This window comes from Musca domestica, unplaced genomic scaffold (assembly GCF_030504385.1).
Source record: "Musca domestica strain aabys unplaced genomic scaffold, Musca_domestica.polishedcontigs.V.1.1 90, whole genome shotgun sequence".
Taxonomy (NCBI): Eukaryota; Metazoa; Arthropoda; class Insecta; order Diptera; family Muscidae; genus Musca; species Musca domestica.
The window spans coordinates 2,530,012-2,544,480 of record NW_026712436.1 but is presented as its reverse complement, the minus strand read 5'-3'; the positions used below and the strand labels follow the sequence as shown (position 1 = coordinate 2,544,480).

General features: G+C 33.2%; 1 protein-coding gene across 1 annotated transcript in view; it reads left to right on the top strand.

Moving 5' to 3' along the window:
• LOC101899228 (cell adhesion molecule Dscam2) overlaps nucleotides 1-14,469 on the top strand; it is a 143,628-nt gene that overhangs the window by 90,813 nt on the left and 38,346 nt on the right. Inside the window, exon 10 of the mRNA XM_059131921.1 lies at nucleotides 1,480-1,764. Coding sequence (XP_058987904.1) covers nucleotides 1,480-1,764 — 285 coding nt within the window. The remainder of the gene's footprint in view (nucleotides 1-1,479; nucleotides 1,765-14,469) is intronic.

Below are 14,469 nucleotides of genomic sequence, written 5' to 3'. Positions count from 1 at the left end.
ATATTCAAAGTTCTTCCCGACCGAACTTACCGCTCTCTTACTTGTGTCTTTTTGCACTGAATATATGTAAGGAACAAAACATAACCAGAAATTTGGAAATACTTGTTGTGATAGACGTATTTTTTTTACCCAAACTTGTCATGAGTTTGTCGGCTCCCAATATTGCGCTACGACGTATTTAGACAGACGGACAGGTGGATATATATACAAACTTAGCTGTATCGATATATTTCCTTAATTTTAAATTGCGTTTCAGGAGCCAAGTCAAGAGAACAAGGAATCGAGGACATTTCAATAATTTCTTTTCAGAAACTTCTACTTCAATTATTTCAATTTCAAAACCATTTAAATATTTTTTGAATTTTGTTACACATTTTTAAAACTCAACATTTTGTACACCATAATGTATTTTTGTACTGTCAACCATAGACTGTTGTTGGTATTTTTTCCGTATTCACATGAATGCTTTATTCTACTACTATTTCAAACCTTTTTTTTGTAATTTTAAAATAATATTAAATATTTGTAATCGAATGCACCAATATAACTATAATTAAATATGAGCAAATATATATTCAAACTATTCACCACGAAGAAGCAGAAGACACATGAAATGAAATTTAGATTTTATTTTATTTTTATATTCATAAACAAATTGCAATATTGATTTTATTACAAATTTGTACAATTCTCTCTCTCTCGTTCTCGTTTTTATTAATTCTATCTACACTGTTATATAATATTATATACAACATACATACACAAAATTTCATATGTGTTGTGACTAAATTTATTCATGTAGTTGATTACATTTTTTTCCTTATATGTAATTTTATACGTTTTGTTGGTTTTTTATTTTATTTTTTTTGTTATAAAATTCAATATATTCAGTTAAATGGCAATGGCAAAAGAATCTGCCACAACCTATATTTATATCTTTTTTTAACACACATTCACAAATATAGATAGATACATATATATATTTATGTGTAAATACACTATTTTTCGCATACATAATTAAATGAATCGAAAACCAAAACCACTGCGAAGATTTATTTATTCAGGCCAAAAAATAAAAAAAAAGAAAAGCTTTTTGTGGAAAAAATACATTTTTTTCAATTATAAACACATACATACGTTTGACAATCTGTAACGAGTTTTTGAAAGCGCTGCAGTAAAAAAAAAACAAGACAGTGTATTTTTATTATAGATTTAATCATAAAGAAAACATATTTTATGTTCCACAGCATTTATAGAGACTCAATTTTCAATCTACGTAATCGATAGCTACGGCGTAATTTGCGGCGGCTTCATCACTCATCATCATCATCATTATCTGCGATCAGCAAAGGGAGCCTTCGACCAGCAAAGTCTGCAATTTCGCTAAAGATTTTACCTCACTTTGGCTTTTTTATTTGGACCAAGTAGAGATTCAGTTGTATATTTTGTTTTTCGTTTCTTTTCTCGGTCTTGTTGCAGTACCGCCGATTATAGAACCCTTCGTTTTTCAAGATGGTCTAGCCGAAGGTATGCGCACACGTACCGTGTGCGGTGTATCACGCGGGGACCCCCCTTTGAAATTGACATGGCTCAAGGACGGTGAGCCATTGCCTGATCTATTGGGCGCCAATGTCACTATGTTAGATCAGTATTCGTCGTTGTTGAGCATACCTTCGTTATCGGCCTCGCATTCCGGCGAATATACATGTGTGGCAAAAAACCCAGCAGCTGAGATCAAATACAACGCCCTATTACAGGTCAAAGGTATAGTATACGATTTGACTCATATTGTCTGTCTCCCTCTCCTTCGAAAACATATTATCCACTTAATTCCCTTGAAAGTTCCCAAAAAGATTTAAAACAAAGTGAATTTTTTTTTTGAGTTTGTTAATTTTATTGAAATACTTTTTTATTTGATTGAAGATCCAATACAGCCAATATAATATTAAAATAAATGAATTTTCATTGAATTGTTTGAAAGATAGATAGGAATATGAACGGATATGGAGAGCACTTTATCTCGATATCAATAATTATAATATTTTTTGTAGATTATAAAAAAAAAGACATTTCCATAGAGCAAATCCGTATATATAGGAAATAAGGCAGAAAAGATGATTCCTCATATACAGGGTGAGGTGAACTCCAACTTCAGACTGCTGTCATTCCTAAGCCACTCGCCCGGCAGCTGTTAAAATAATTCCAGTGACAGCTCATTATATAAATACAAAAGCAATTTGGTGAGAATTTTCCAGAAAAAAATTCGTGATGGAATTCAAGCGTGATAGTGTGATTTCTTTATATTTGGCTGAAAACCATCGTTAAAGCACTCCAGCATTTAAATGTGAATAAATCTTTTGTGTCTCGTACCATCACTCTTTACTGTGATACTGGTAGCGTAGCCCGACGTCAACGAAGTGGACGGAAGAAAACAGTAACATTAGCAGAAATGGTTCGAAAAGTAAAGAAGCGACTTGATCGAAACCCGCGTCGCAGTGGCTGAAAAATGGCTCGTGAGCTGAACATATCGGAATATTCCATTCGCAAACATTAAAAAATGAGCTCGGGTAAAGCCATTAAAAGTTCAAAAAAAAAAATTGACTCAAAAGTGCTAAAGAGCTGCTTCGCTTAGCCGAAAGTGGTGAACTGCCGAATTTGGTTTTCTCCGATGAGAAAACTTTCGTTGTCCAGCAGTTTGTAAACTAACAAAATTATCGTGTTTACTCGCCAAAGAGGTCGGCTGAAAATGTGCACCTTCGGTTGGCCACCAGAACTCAAGCGCCGGCCGGTGTGGGCCGCCATAACGGCTGATGGTCGCTCTCCGCTCGTATTAATCGACCGTGGCATCAGAATAAATTCAGAATATTATCGCGCAAAATATTCTAGAGGGTGTATAAAAGCCTTGGGCACGTAAACATTTTGACCGCAGACCTTGGACATTCCAACTGGACTCAGTACCATCGCACTCAGCACGCGCTTCCTAAGAATGGTTACCAACTGAGGTTCCTCGCTTCATTTCCAGCGCACATTGACCACCAAAATCTCCGGATACCAATCCATTGGACTATTGGCAGTAAAAAAAAATACCGCAGAGCAACATTCGAGCAACGTTTGACGGTTTCATTGGCAGTTTGAAGGCCATAATTCTTGCCAAAGCTGACCAATTCGAACAAATCTAAACTTATTCTAAAATTTGATGCTATTTCCGACATGTTTTGCTTTCATTCAATAAAAATAAAAAAGAAATTAAAAATTATCGCGTTTGACTTTGTTGCAGTTTTTTTATCTCACCCAGTAAAGCCCGTATTCAGCCAGATAGAATAGATATTTTCCTGTATTCAGCCATGCCGAATATATGTTTTAGCATAGGAAAACCTGTACTCTCAGAGCAGGTAGAGCTGAATATAGGTTTTGCCTTATAGGAAACCTAAATGGAAATCTTTATTCTGCCATGCTGAATATATATGTTCCGTATGGTAAAACCTGTATTCAGCCAGGCTAAATATACGTTTTTCCCATAGGAAATCTTATATTCGGCCAGGCTGAATAGATGTTTTCCCCTAGGAAACCCTATATTCATTTAAGCTGAATAGATGTTTTCCCCGTATAAAAACCCGCATTCAGTCATAGATGTTTTCTCCATTGGAAGAAGTTTGTAAAAAAGAAGAATTTATTTCCTAAAGGAATTGTGTCTATAAAAATCTTACAAATGTCTTCGCTTCTATTGAAGAACACCAAAGGGTATTCTGTCCCATAGCAGAATTCATTAAAATTAAGATCTTGCAAAAAATTGTTAACACATTTTGTATATTTAGCTACTTTCCGGAATATTGAGAGATTTAGTTTAAAGTGCGTAATATAAATACATAACTGTCGGTTGCAATTCTCAACAGTTCAATGAAAATTCATTGAAAAAATAATCGAAAAAAATGGCTGAAAATGTTTTGATTTTATTAAAAAAAAATTCCCTTTTTGTACACCCTTTCCATTTTTCTTTTATGATTCTACTAAAGCTTCTTAACAATGCGTCTTGAGTTTATTATGCTTTTGAAATGTTTATTTCTTTCTTAATTTTACTCAAACTTTTCTAGTCTAGAAATATCTAATAACAGTGAATTAAACCAAGTGCTTTCCGTTAAAAATAAAAAAAAAACGAATCCGAAACAACTAACTAAAAATTGTAATAATCAATAAATCGATGTGCTTCTTATGAAATAAAACAAAAACAATAAATTAAACCAAAAAACAAATGTACTGTAAAACATAATTTACTTAAAAAACGCCCCCTTATTTTGAGAACGCTTTAAATATACTCCTACCCCCCCTCTACCGTAACATCCTTAAGTCGCTTTTTGGCACGCTGTGGGTTTTACTTATTAATAACTGCCGATCACCATCAGGTAACCTTTGTTTTGCACTGCTTTAACGCTTCTTATATTTAAGTTTTATATAATTAAAAAAAAAAAAAACGAAAACAAATTGACAAATGAAAATTATTTTACAAAAAGTTACAATATATTTTATTTTTGATTTTATATTAATAATAAAACTGTTATAACGTATGTATATTTTGGAAAATATTGTAATAACCTTGATATTTGAATTTGAGTCGTTCCAAAGATATTCAAGAATAAGTATGTTTTCATGCTTGAAGACCTACACCACTCATGATTTGATCTTACATTCAATGCAATATCTTCTATTGGAAGCCCTTGAAAGTACTATTTAATAGCTGATTTGTAAAATCTGAAAATCCCATTTTTAAGGTATCGAAAAAGTTCTTGCATTTAAAAAAAATACTATGTAGATGGGAATTCTTGTACAGAGAGGTATAATAGAATATTTAAAAAAAAATGATAGATTTATATATATAGTCTTGACATCCTTGAAAATTTACTTTACTATTCAAGCCCTGGCAAAAAAAATCTTTGAAAATGCTGGAATATCAAAAAAAATCTTTGAAAAATTGCTTTCAAAATCCAAAAGTCCACGTGATTTTTTTTATAAATGTAATTTTTTCCAGAAAAATAAATTTATAAAAATTACAGTGTAACTGGGAAACCCTTAAAAATTAAAAAAAAAATAACTCACTGGTTTCGCTTAGCTAGAAAATATTTGTAAAGGATTCATGGTTAATATGCGAAGCACCCACTTAAAAATGGTAAAATTTTTGAGAATTTTTTGGGAATTTTTACTTTAAAAACTTTTTACTAAAATTTAAGCCTAAATACGAAAACGAAGACCGATATACCTCATTTTCCATCATCATCCTAGACCTAATGTAATCAAATGAGGCAAATTTCGAAGCCCTTCATCAAATAATAACAAAGACCTAAAATGGTAAAGACTAGACAAAATGCATTTTGAGCAAAGGGTTTGTGTCTACAATACATAAAGTAACGGCTCATGGCAGAGACATGTTAATATAAAAAGACAATTACAGAAACAGATAACAAATAAAAATTTGATAAATCCAACATTTTGGTTTGAAAATTGTTTTCCATGGACCATTTCGAAAATTTGCACATTGCCTTAGCGGTTTAAACCAGTTAACATTGGTTAACATTGGAGCAAAGAATAAAAATAGGACAATAGAGAGCAAAAATATGGCAACCCCTTGAAAATGTCTCTGTTGTTATGATATCATTTACAACAACATTTTTGATATATTTCACAGGGCATGGAAGTCATTGCAAAATATTAAAAAATTCTTGGACTATTATTTTTGATCTGGAAGTCCTTCAAAAGTATTTCTAAAAAATTACAACGTATATCCCTTGAATAACGATTATAATTTTCGGCCCGCAAAGAATTGGAAAAGTGTACGTGACACATTTTAGCGTCTGGTACAATATTGAAAAAAACTTTTTGTTAACAAAAAAAAAAAAATAAATAAATAAATAAATACTTGAATTACATAGGCCGGAATTCATTGAAAAGTACGAGAAGTCCTTAGCATTTGTTTATACCCTCCACCACATATAGTATGGAGGGTATGTTAAGTTCGTCAATCCGTTTGTAACCCAAGTTCGAAGATGGGCCGTATTGGTCCACGATATCGTATAGCCCCCATCAAACGGAACCCCCGATATTCGGTAGGTTGGTGATTTAGCCACATTTTTCTATGGAATTATCTGAACGTCTACACAAGGAGTTCTTTATGCGTACTTCATCCCGGAATAGAGTTGTCCATATATGTCCACAATATCGCATACCCCCCATACCATTTTAATGACAGTGTTCACCGGATTTATTTTTTTAAATTTCGCATTTGAAGTTCGTAATGGGTACTTCAACCAATGACGGAAAATTCTGTATACATGTCCACGTCTTCATATAGGCACCATATAACGATTAATCGGAATTGTTTCAAATTTCGTAATCGAAGTTTTTAATGGGTACTACCATTCCAAATGGATTTTAAAAGTTCGGCAAGGCCGCTGCTGCTTTTTTACTTGTTTAAATTTACGATAAATATAAGTAAGTACTCAGGCAGGATATACAAGGATATGCTTAGCTACGTATTCAGGCAGAATCTAAAAGAATGGTCAAGAATTCTAGGGATACCATAGGAGTTCAATGATTCAATACTTAGAGACCTAGATAATTACTCTAAAAATGGATGCCTAAGGTTAATTTTAATTTGGTTACTTCCCGTCTAGTTATGTGCTCTTGCTGCCTGTCTTACACTGATTGACTGTCCCAATATGCGATTGTTCTCCATTTTATACTTGGCTCCACCACACGCTTCGTTGTGGAGTAACGGGCACTAGTTTTCCAAAATTTCAATTATGGCAACAACATTCTATGTGCTCATCGACGCTCATGGTGGTGGCGACATAACCAGAGCCTCGAATGGTACATATATAAGATCAAAATTGTCAATATTAATAATTCTCATATAACGTGATCTCAGTTTCCAATTTTCTTCAAGTTCGTATGGAAATGGGTTGTGTCGGTCCCTTTCCTTTCAATACTCCCAAATTCAAAATCTTTCCAGACAATAATCCTGGCAATATTCGACCTTGTATGAAGTTGAAATGTATTGGTTCCTTTCCTTTTAATAGCCTCAAATACAAGGTGTATCCGCACAAGAATCATGGATAATAAGACAATTTTTTATTAAAATAATTTTTACAAGTGCTTTGCGGAAAAATAGAAATTTGAAGAAATTTGTGGAAATTTGAAGAATATATATCAGGATTTCCTAGCCAAGAATTGAATATAGAATGTAAAATGTTTTTGTTTTTTGAGAAAAATTTTGGATTTCTTGGAGAAAATTTATAAACGTACCGAAATTTATATATTTTTTTAAATCGACGGACATCTGAGATTTTCTCATGATTTTTTTTTTTTTTCAATAAAAAATAGGAGGATGTTTTGTTACCCTGCAAAAATTGAGAATTTTAAAAAAGAATTGCAAGGTCATTGCGGACAAAAATATTGATTAAAAAAATTACACATAGGATAAAATATTGAATCTTTGAAAAAAATGTAAAGAAATTCTTGGAAAACTTTTAGATTAAAAAATATATAAATACATAATAATATAATATACAAGGCATAAAATGGTGGATTTTATGAAAGGGACTTTTCAAGGACTTTTTTGTCAATCTTTTTTTCTTTTTTTGAGAAAAATAAAGTGGTCCAACATGTTATATGCGACGGAAATATATGAAAACATGCGTTAAATAGATCTTGAAAAATCAACAATCAAGGACTCCAAAATAAACCTAACCTCAAATAATTTGATAATTTTTTTTTTAATATATTACAATATTTTCCAATACAATTTTTAATTTTTATATAGTTGATTTACGTACATATTGTATTCTATATGAAATTGTTAATATATATTTTATTTTGCTTTATTTACAAAACAAAACAGCTTAATGCACATTAATGCAGCGCTTTTTACACAACCCTATTCTTAATAATGGACTTAATCCCTTAAATGAAAAACAAAACCAAACCGAAAAAATCTAATCAATGTGAAAGTGAATCTCAATAATTGTATTGCCTAAATTGCTTTATACCATTGAGATTAAGGGAAACATGCTAAACTCAACATATAATTAAGAAAATTACCAAAAAACAACACACAAAACTAAAAAAACAATTAACATTTTACTAAAGCTTCGCAGTAAATCAAAATTAAAACAGAAAAAAAAATACCATTTGCTTGTTCGTCCATGAGTCTCAATCATATTTAGTTAATAGTTTTCCATCATCATCATTCATCAGCATCACCAAATCAATTTAGCAACGATGAAGATTAGCAAATGCAGAGAATATAAAATGTAACGAATGCACGATTGCAATATCCTCCTCCCCCCAGGACAGAAGTGCATGGCTCTGCATGTTTCTGGTTACTCCCTCCTTCAATGCATTATTGATGAACATAATACGTCACCCCCACCCACATTGTTTGGCATCCCACCACGCTATGTCCCATTACAAATACACTGGGGATATGGATAATGATTTGAATTTAATGACAAATTGATAGCATGAACTATTTGCCGAACAAGGACTGCTCAGAATGGTTTGTGGTTTGGGCATTTTGACAAATGCATCTTTGGACAATAACATTATCCATGCCACCTGGTCATTTGTAATTATGAATTGCTTATTCTCCCGTTCTTAAGTTGCTTTGAGGATTTTAATTTTCCTTTGCTTCTCCCTTTGTTGGCAGTTTAATTTGTTAAATTTATAATTTCATGCTTTGCTCTATTATTTATTTGCTTCCAAATTGGTTTAAGGTTTCAAAGAAAAGCTGATTTGAAAAAAAAATATATCTTTGTCTTCTCTTTTGAGTAGTTAAAATGAGATTTCAATTTATTTTCTCTTTGGCCTTTTATTAATTATTTTTCATTTGCAAAATACCAAAAATTTATAAAGACCTTGTTGTTATTCAATATCGTCTCTAGGGCATGACATACTATTAGAAATAGCAAATGCAAAATAACAAACAATCCCATAAACCCCTCTTTGCTTAGATGTTTGTTGTTGACGTTGTCGCTTTTAAGTTCCATTTTTGTTTAGTTGATGTGCAAAATTTCGGCTAATTGGTGATAATTAATTTTTATACTTTTATTTGCTGGCATAATCGTTTTTTTAGTTAAATATAATATATATTTATTTTTGAAGAATTATTATGCATATATACATAGACGAATAGAAAATAATATGTACACACATGCTCTGACATACCTGAATAAATATCTGAGAATATAAGGGATTATTATATCTGTGGATGTAACTGTAGATCACAAATATAGGTTTGCAAAAAATAAAATATAGGTTCTAAAAAGTAAAAAATTGTGGACTTTTGTTACTGAAATGTACATAATTTGATTTCAAATATGATACCATCTTTCAAAACCAGGTGGTCACAAGAGGATATATATATACGAATAATTTTTACATCAAACGAAAAAAAAAAAACAAAATACTGATCACCAATATTTTAAATTCGATTTTTTCACAAAACACTAATTTAACATTTTAGTCCGGGCTTATGGTTAGTTATTGAAGAAATATTAGAAATATTTTCGTATATTTAAATATTTTTATTTTTTAAATAGTTCTTGTTAAAAATTGGGGATAGTAATTTTCTCATTTTGATATTAAGAAACCAGTAAGAAAAAGTCTAAAGTACAGGGTTGCCCATATTCGACGGACCCATCTGGCAACGCCATAACTTTTGACAGAGATGTCACATCGCTTAATGACATACCGCGTTTGAAGCGTCAGTCCAACCAGATTTATACCATGAACCAATACACGCCACCAGAGCGCTCTGAAATAGTTGAAATTTACATTCAACAGAAGAAGTCAATTGTGAAAACTCAACGTGCTTTTAAAACATTAAAAATGTGAGAAGTGCGCCTTCTAAGAACACCATTAAGCGTTTATACGAAAAATTTTCGACTGGTAAGGCTCTTTCTAATCCGAAGAGGCCATATAAAAGTAGACCAAGGCGATCGGCCGAGAATATCGCTGCCGTACGAGACAGTGTTGAGAGGTCTCCAAGAACATCCCAAAAACGCCGTTCTCAGCAGTTGGGCATGGCTCGGTCCACTTTACAACGGATTATTCGCATTGATTTGATTGACGCAAAGAATGTTGCCTGCGGACAAGCCTCGTCGATTGGAATGGGCCCAAAGAGTCATCGAAATGGCCGAAGATGACGACATGGGTCCGTCGAATATGGGCAACCCTGTAGAGCTCCAATAACAAACGAATTTATTTTCAACCAATCCCTTCGAGAAAGATTATAGTAAAAATATATATCGGAACGAAGTTCTACCACATAGAAACGCAGCTCCCCAAAAATTAATTCCATCGGGACTGATATTAGCCATAATTTGGGCAATATATCGGATTAGGGATGCATATGGGAGCTGTATCCAAATCTTAGCAGATCTCAATAAAATTTGGCAAATGTATTCCTGAGCTCTATAAGATATGTGGTACCAAATATCATTGTTGTCGAATGCATAATACGAATGTGAGGAGGGACTTAAACACCAAATAGAATGAAACATATATATGGGAGCTATAGCTACTTTTTGAACGGATTTTCCTCAAATTTGATACACTTTCTTCCAGGCCAAAATCGTTCGTATGTGCCAAAAATCTATGATACCAAAATCATTCTTGTGGGGTGCATATTACGAATGTGTGGGACTTAAAAATCAAATCGAATGAAACATATATATGGGAGCTATAGCTATGTCTGAACTGATTTTCCCCAAATTTGATACACTTTCTTCCAGGCTACAATCGTTTGTATGTGCCAAAATTCCTTCAATTCGGTCTGATAATTAGCCCGAAATCTGAAATCGGATAGGGGTATATTTTGAAACTAAATCCAAATCTGAACCGATGTTCATACAATTTGGCAAAGGTATTTCTGGGCTGTATCTGATACCTGATACCGAACATCATTCTTGTGGGGTGCATATTACGAATGTGCGGGACTTCAAAACCGAATCGGATAAAACCCATATGTGGAAACTATAACTACATCTAAACCGGTCTCCTCAAAATTTGATGTACTTGCTTCTAGACTGAATTCGGTCGCATGTGCCAAAATTCAGGTAATTTGGATTAATATAGGCTATTTGGTGCACAATTAACCCGAAATCGGTTGAAGATATATATGGGAGCTATATCTAAATTTGAAACCATTCTCACCAATTTCAACAAAGTTCGTCTTTGGGCCAAAAAATATTGTTTGGAAATTTTCATCTCAATCTGATTAAAAATATATGGACAGACCCCTATCCGGACGGACGGACAGACATGAATAACTCGACTCAGAATGTGATTTTATGAAGATCCTCAAAAGCTTGCAGTGGTTGGCTACCCCTGTTTACAAAGGTCTTTTGTAAATAAGGAGCTTTCCAGAATCTTTTTGGAGAGCTTTTTTGGTCCTCATTTCATTGCAGACTGCAGACCGTAAAGGGTATTAAAAGGTCTTCTAATCGTGCAAGAAAATATTTTTTAATACAGATCGTTTAAAAATCTTCCCTTAATTTAAGAAATTTATATAGAAAAACTTTGAAAGCCCCCCAAAATATATAGAGGAGCTTTGATAAGTCTTCTGATTGTTTATTAAAAGTTTTCAAAGGTGTTCTACCAAAAGTAGGCTTTTGAAGGGTCTAATGCTGACAGGCGGCTTTTTAAAGACATATTCCAATATAAGACACCTTTAGTTTTAAATTTATTCAAATGAAGACCTTTTAAGTCGGTAGTCGAAATATGAAGCTTTCACATTTCTTTCAAACATGTCCCGCCGATTTAAAGGGGTTTAAAAGCATACAGCTTCAAGTTCTTTCATAGAAGAGTTGTTAAAGGTATCCTTTTCACAGAAGAGATTTTTAAGTTTTCAAAATACCATAAAGCGGCCGGCCGTACCGTTACATGGGCGCTGTACCTAACCTACATAGACAATTATCTGCTACTGGGATTGACATTTATTACTAGTTTCAAATACTAAATTTGAAATAATTTCGTTGAAAAATGTAGCTGAAATCATTAAAATAGCGAATATTGCGAGGTACTGCCATATGGGATCTATACCACAACCTTAGGCCTATTACAAACTTTCTATGCAAATTTTTTGTCCGCTGGTAGCACAAATTGTCGACTTACAGCACATTTGGTTAAAAAATGTTGATGGCCTTGGAGTATAAAGGACTCCAAAGACCAACCGATAACGCCAATTGTAAATTTTCAGCTAATTTGGTTGGAAATTTTGACAGAAATCTTCAAAGTACTGAAAATCGTTAGGTGCCGTTATATTGGGGCAATACGTATAAGTGGACCAGTAGCGAATATTTTTTTGCAAGGACAGAACAGACCTACCGAGAACGCTAGTTGTCAAGTTTCAGCCAAATTCGTTGGAAATTGTGATAGAAACTAATAAAATATCGAAAATCAGTTATATGTGGACTAAACGTAGACCATTTTAAATGCCACAAAGCCTGCATATAATAAAAATTATGTGAACGTTATGGTGACATCGCCCGTTTGTCTGTTGGAATCACTATCGCCTTTAAATTTTATTCTGATCAAAAATATATTTTTTTTTCGAATTTTTCGAGTGTCGCAAACGGAATGACAGATTTAATAAAATGAGACATAAATTCAGAAAAATTCATGAAATTCTTATTTGATGTTTCCGGAAAAAATTGTTCAATGCCTCAAATGAAGCGGACTCGTCAGCATTGATATGAACTTTAGCATAGACCACAAAAAATGCTAAAGACGTTAAATCACACGATCTTTTCAGTTAATTGACAGGTTCAAGCGTGAAATAAAAAGTTCGATCTCGCCTCTCAATATACCTATTTTACGCGTACTGTATGGCACGTGGTATGGTTTTGTTGAAACCAGTATTTATGAATTTTGGGTAAAAAAAAACTTGTCTGTCATCTCACGGTGGCGCTCAATATTCACAGATACGTTACGAATTAACGATGTATGGTCCAATAATGCGTGGATACATTGGTAGCTTTTGCAATACTTCCGGCTGATATTCACTCAAAAATCATCGACAATTTTGCTTATTTAAAAAAAAAAAACAAGTAAAATAGTAAAAGTCGGTTTTGCCCAGCCATGAGTTATGAACGTGACAGATTTGGACTATATCGACTACTTCTTGTACTTTATATGAGATAGGTGCACATTTTCGGAAATATGCGTCAGGTAACAGATATAGCGGACCGAAGTATTCCATTTTCATACTTCATCTAATACAGATAAAATATATAAGTATGTTCAAAATTTGAAGGAAATTGAACATTCGTATCCAATTTTATGCGAAATCATAAATTCCTACAAATTACATATTCATATCAGAATACTGGTTAAGAGAAATATTTAGATATAGCAAGTTGTTTCGCAAGTTATGACAATTATAAGTTGGCAGATCTTGTGTTGATGAAAATATTGAGAAGCTCCAAGTCTGGATAGAATCGGATGTTAATTTTGCGTTTTTGAGCTTCGTGGATACTCAAAATTTTGATCCTTTGTGGGGGAGGTACCAGAAGGAGTGGACCGATATATTCCATCTTCACACCAGATCTTGAGTTAGTAGAAATAATGGGACGTGTGTAATATGAAGAGAACCGGATGTTTATTTCGGATTCTTTCCTCGTTTTGATTATTCAAAACTGTCATCCTTTGTGTGGGAGGTACCAGAACGAATGGTCCGATTTCTACCATCTTTATAAAAGATCTTGCGTTTATAAAATATTGAGACGTGCTAATTCTGAATGGAATCGGATCTTAATTTAGTGTTTTAAGAGCTTGATGGATATTTAAAATTTCGACCTGTTGTGGGGGAGGTACTTGATGGAGTGAACCGATATTATCCATTTTTGCACCTGATCTAGAACTGACTGATATTTACTATCAGGATTTGCAAAGTTGGAACAAAGTCGGATAATCGATTCTCTTTCTGTGCAGAAAATATATATTTTTTTGAAAATCTCGATCATTTGTGTGGGAGGTACCAGAAGGAGTGGACCGATATATTCAATCTTAACACCAGACCTTGGAAGACAATCGGACTCTTACATCAATTGTATGAGAGTGTTAATTATTGAAAATATTGACCCTTTGTGGGGGAGGTACCAGAAGGAGTGGACCGATCTTGTCCATTTTCACTTAACCTAATACTGACGCAAATATTAAGATTTGCAAAGTTTGAGCAAAATCGGATTATCGTTTCTCTTTCTGTGCAAAAAATATATATTTTTTTCAAATTTCGACCATTTGTGGGTGAGGTACCAGAAGGAATTGACCGATATATTCCATCTTAACATCAGACCTTGGGTTAACATAAATATTGGCATGTGTGAAATTTGAAGACAATCGGGCTCTTATATCACAGTTTATAAGAGATGTAATTATTCAAAATTTTGACCATTTGTGGGGGAGGTACTTGATAGAGAG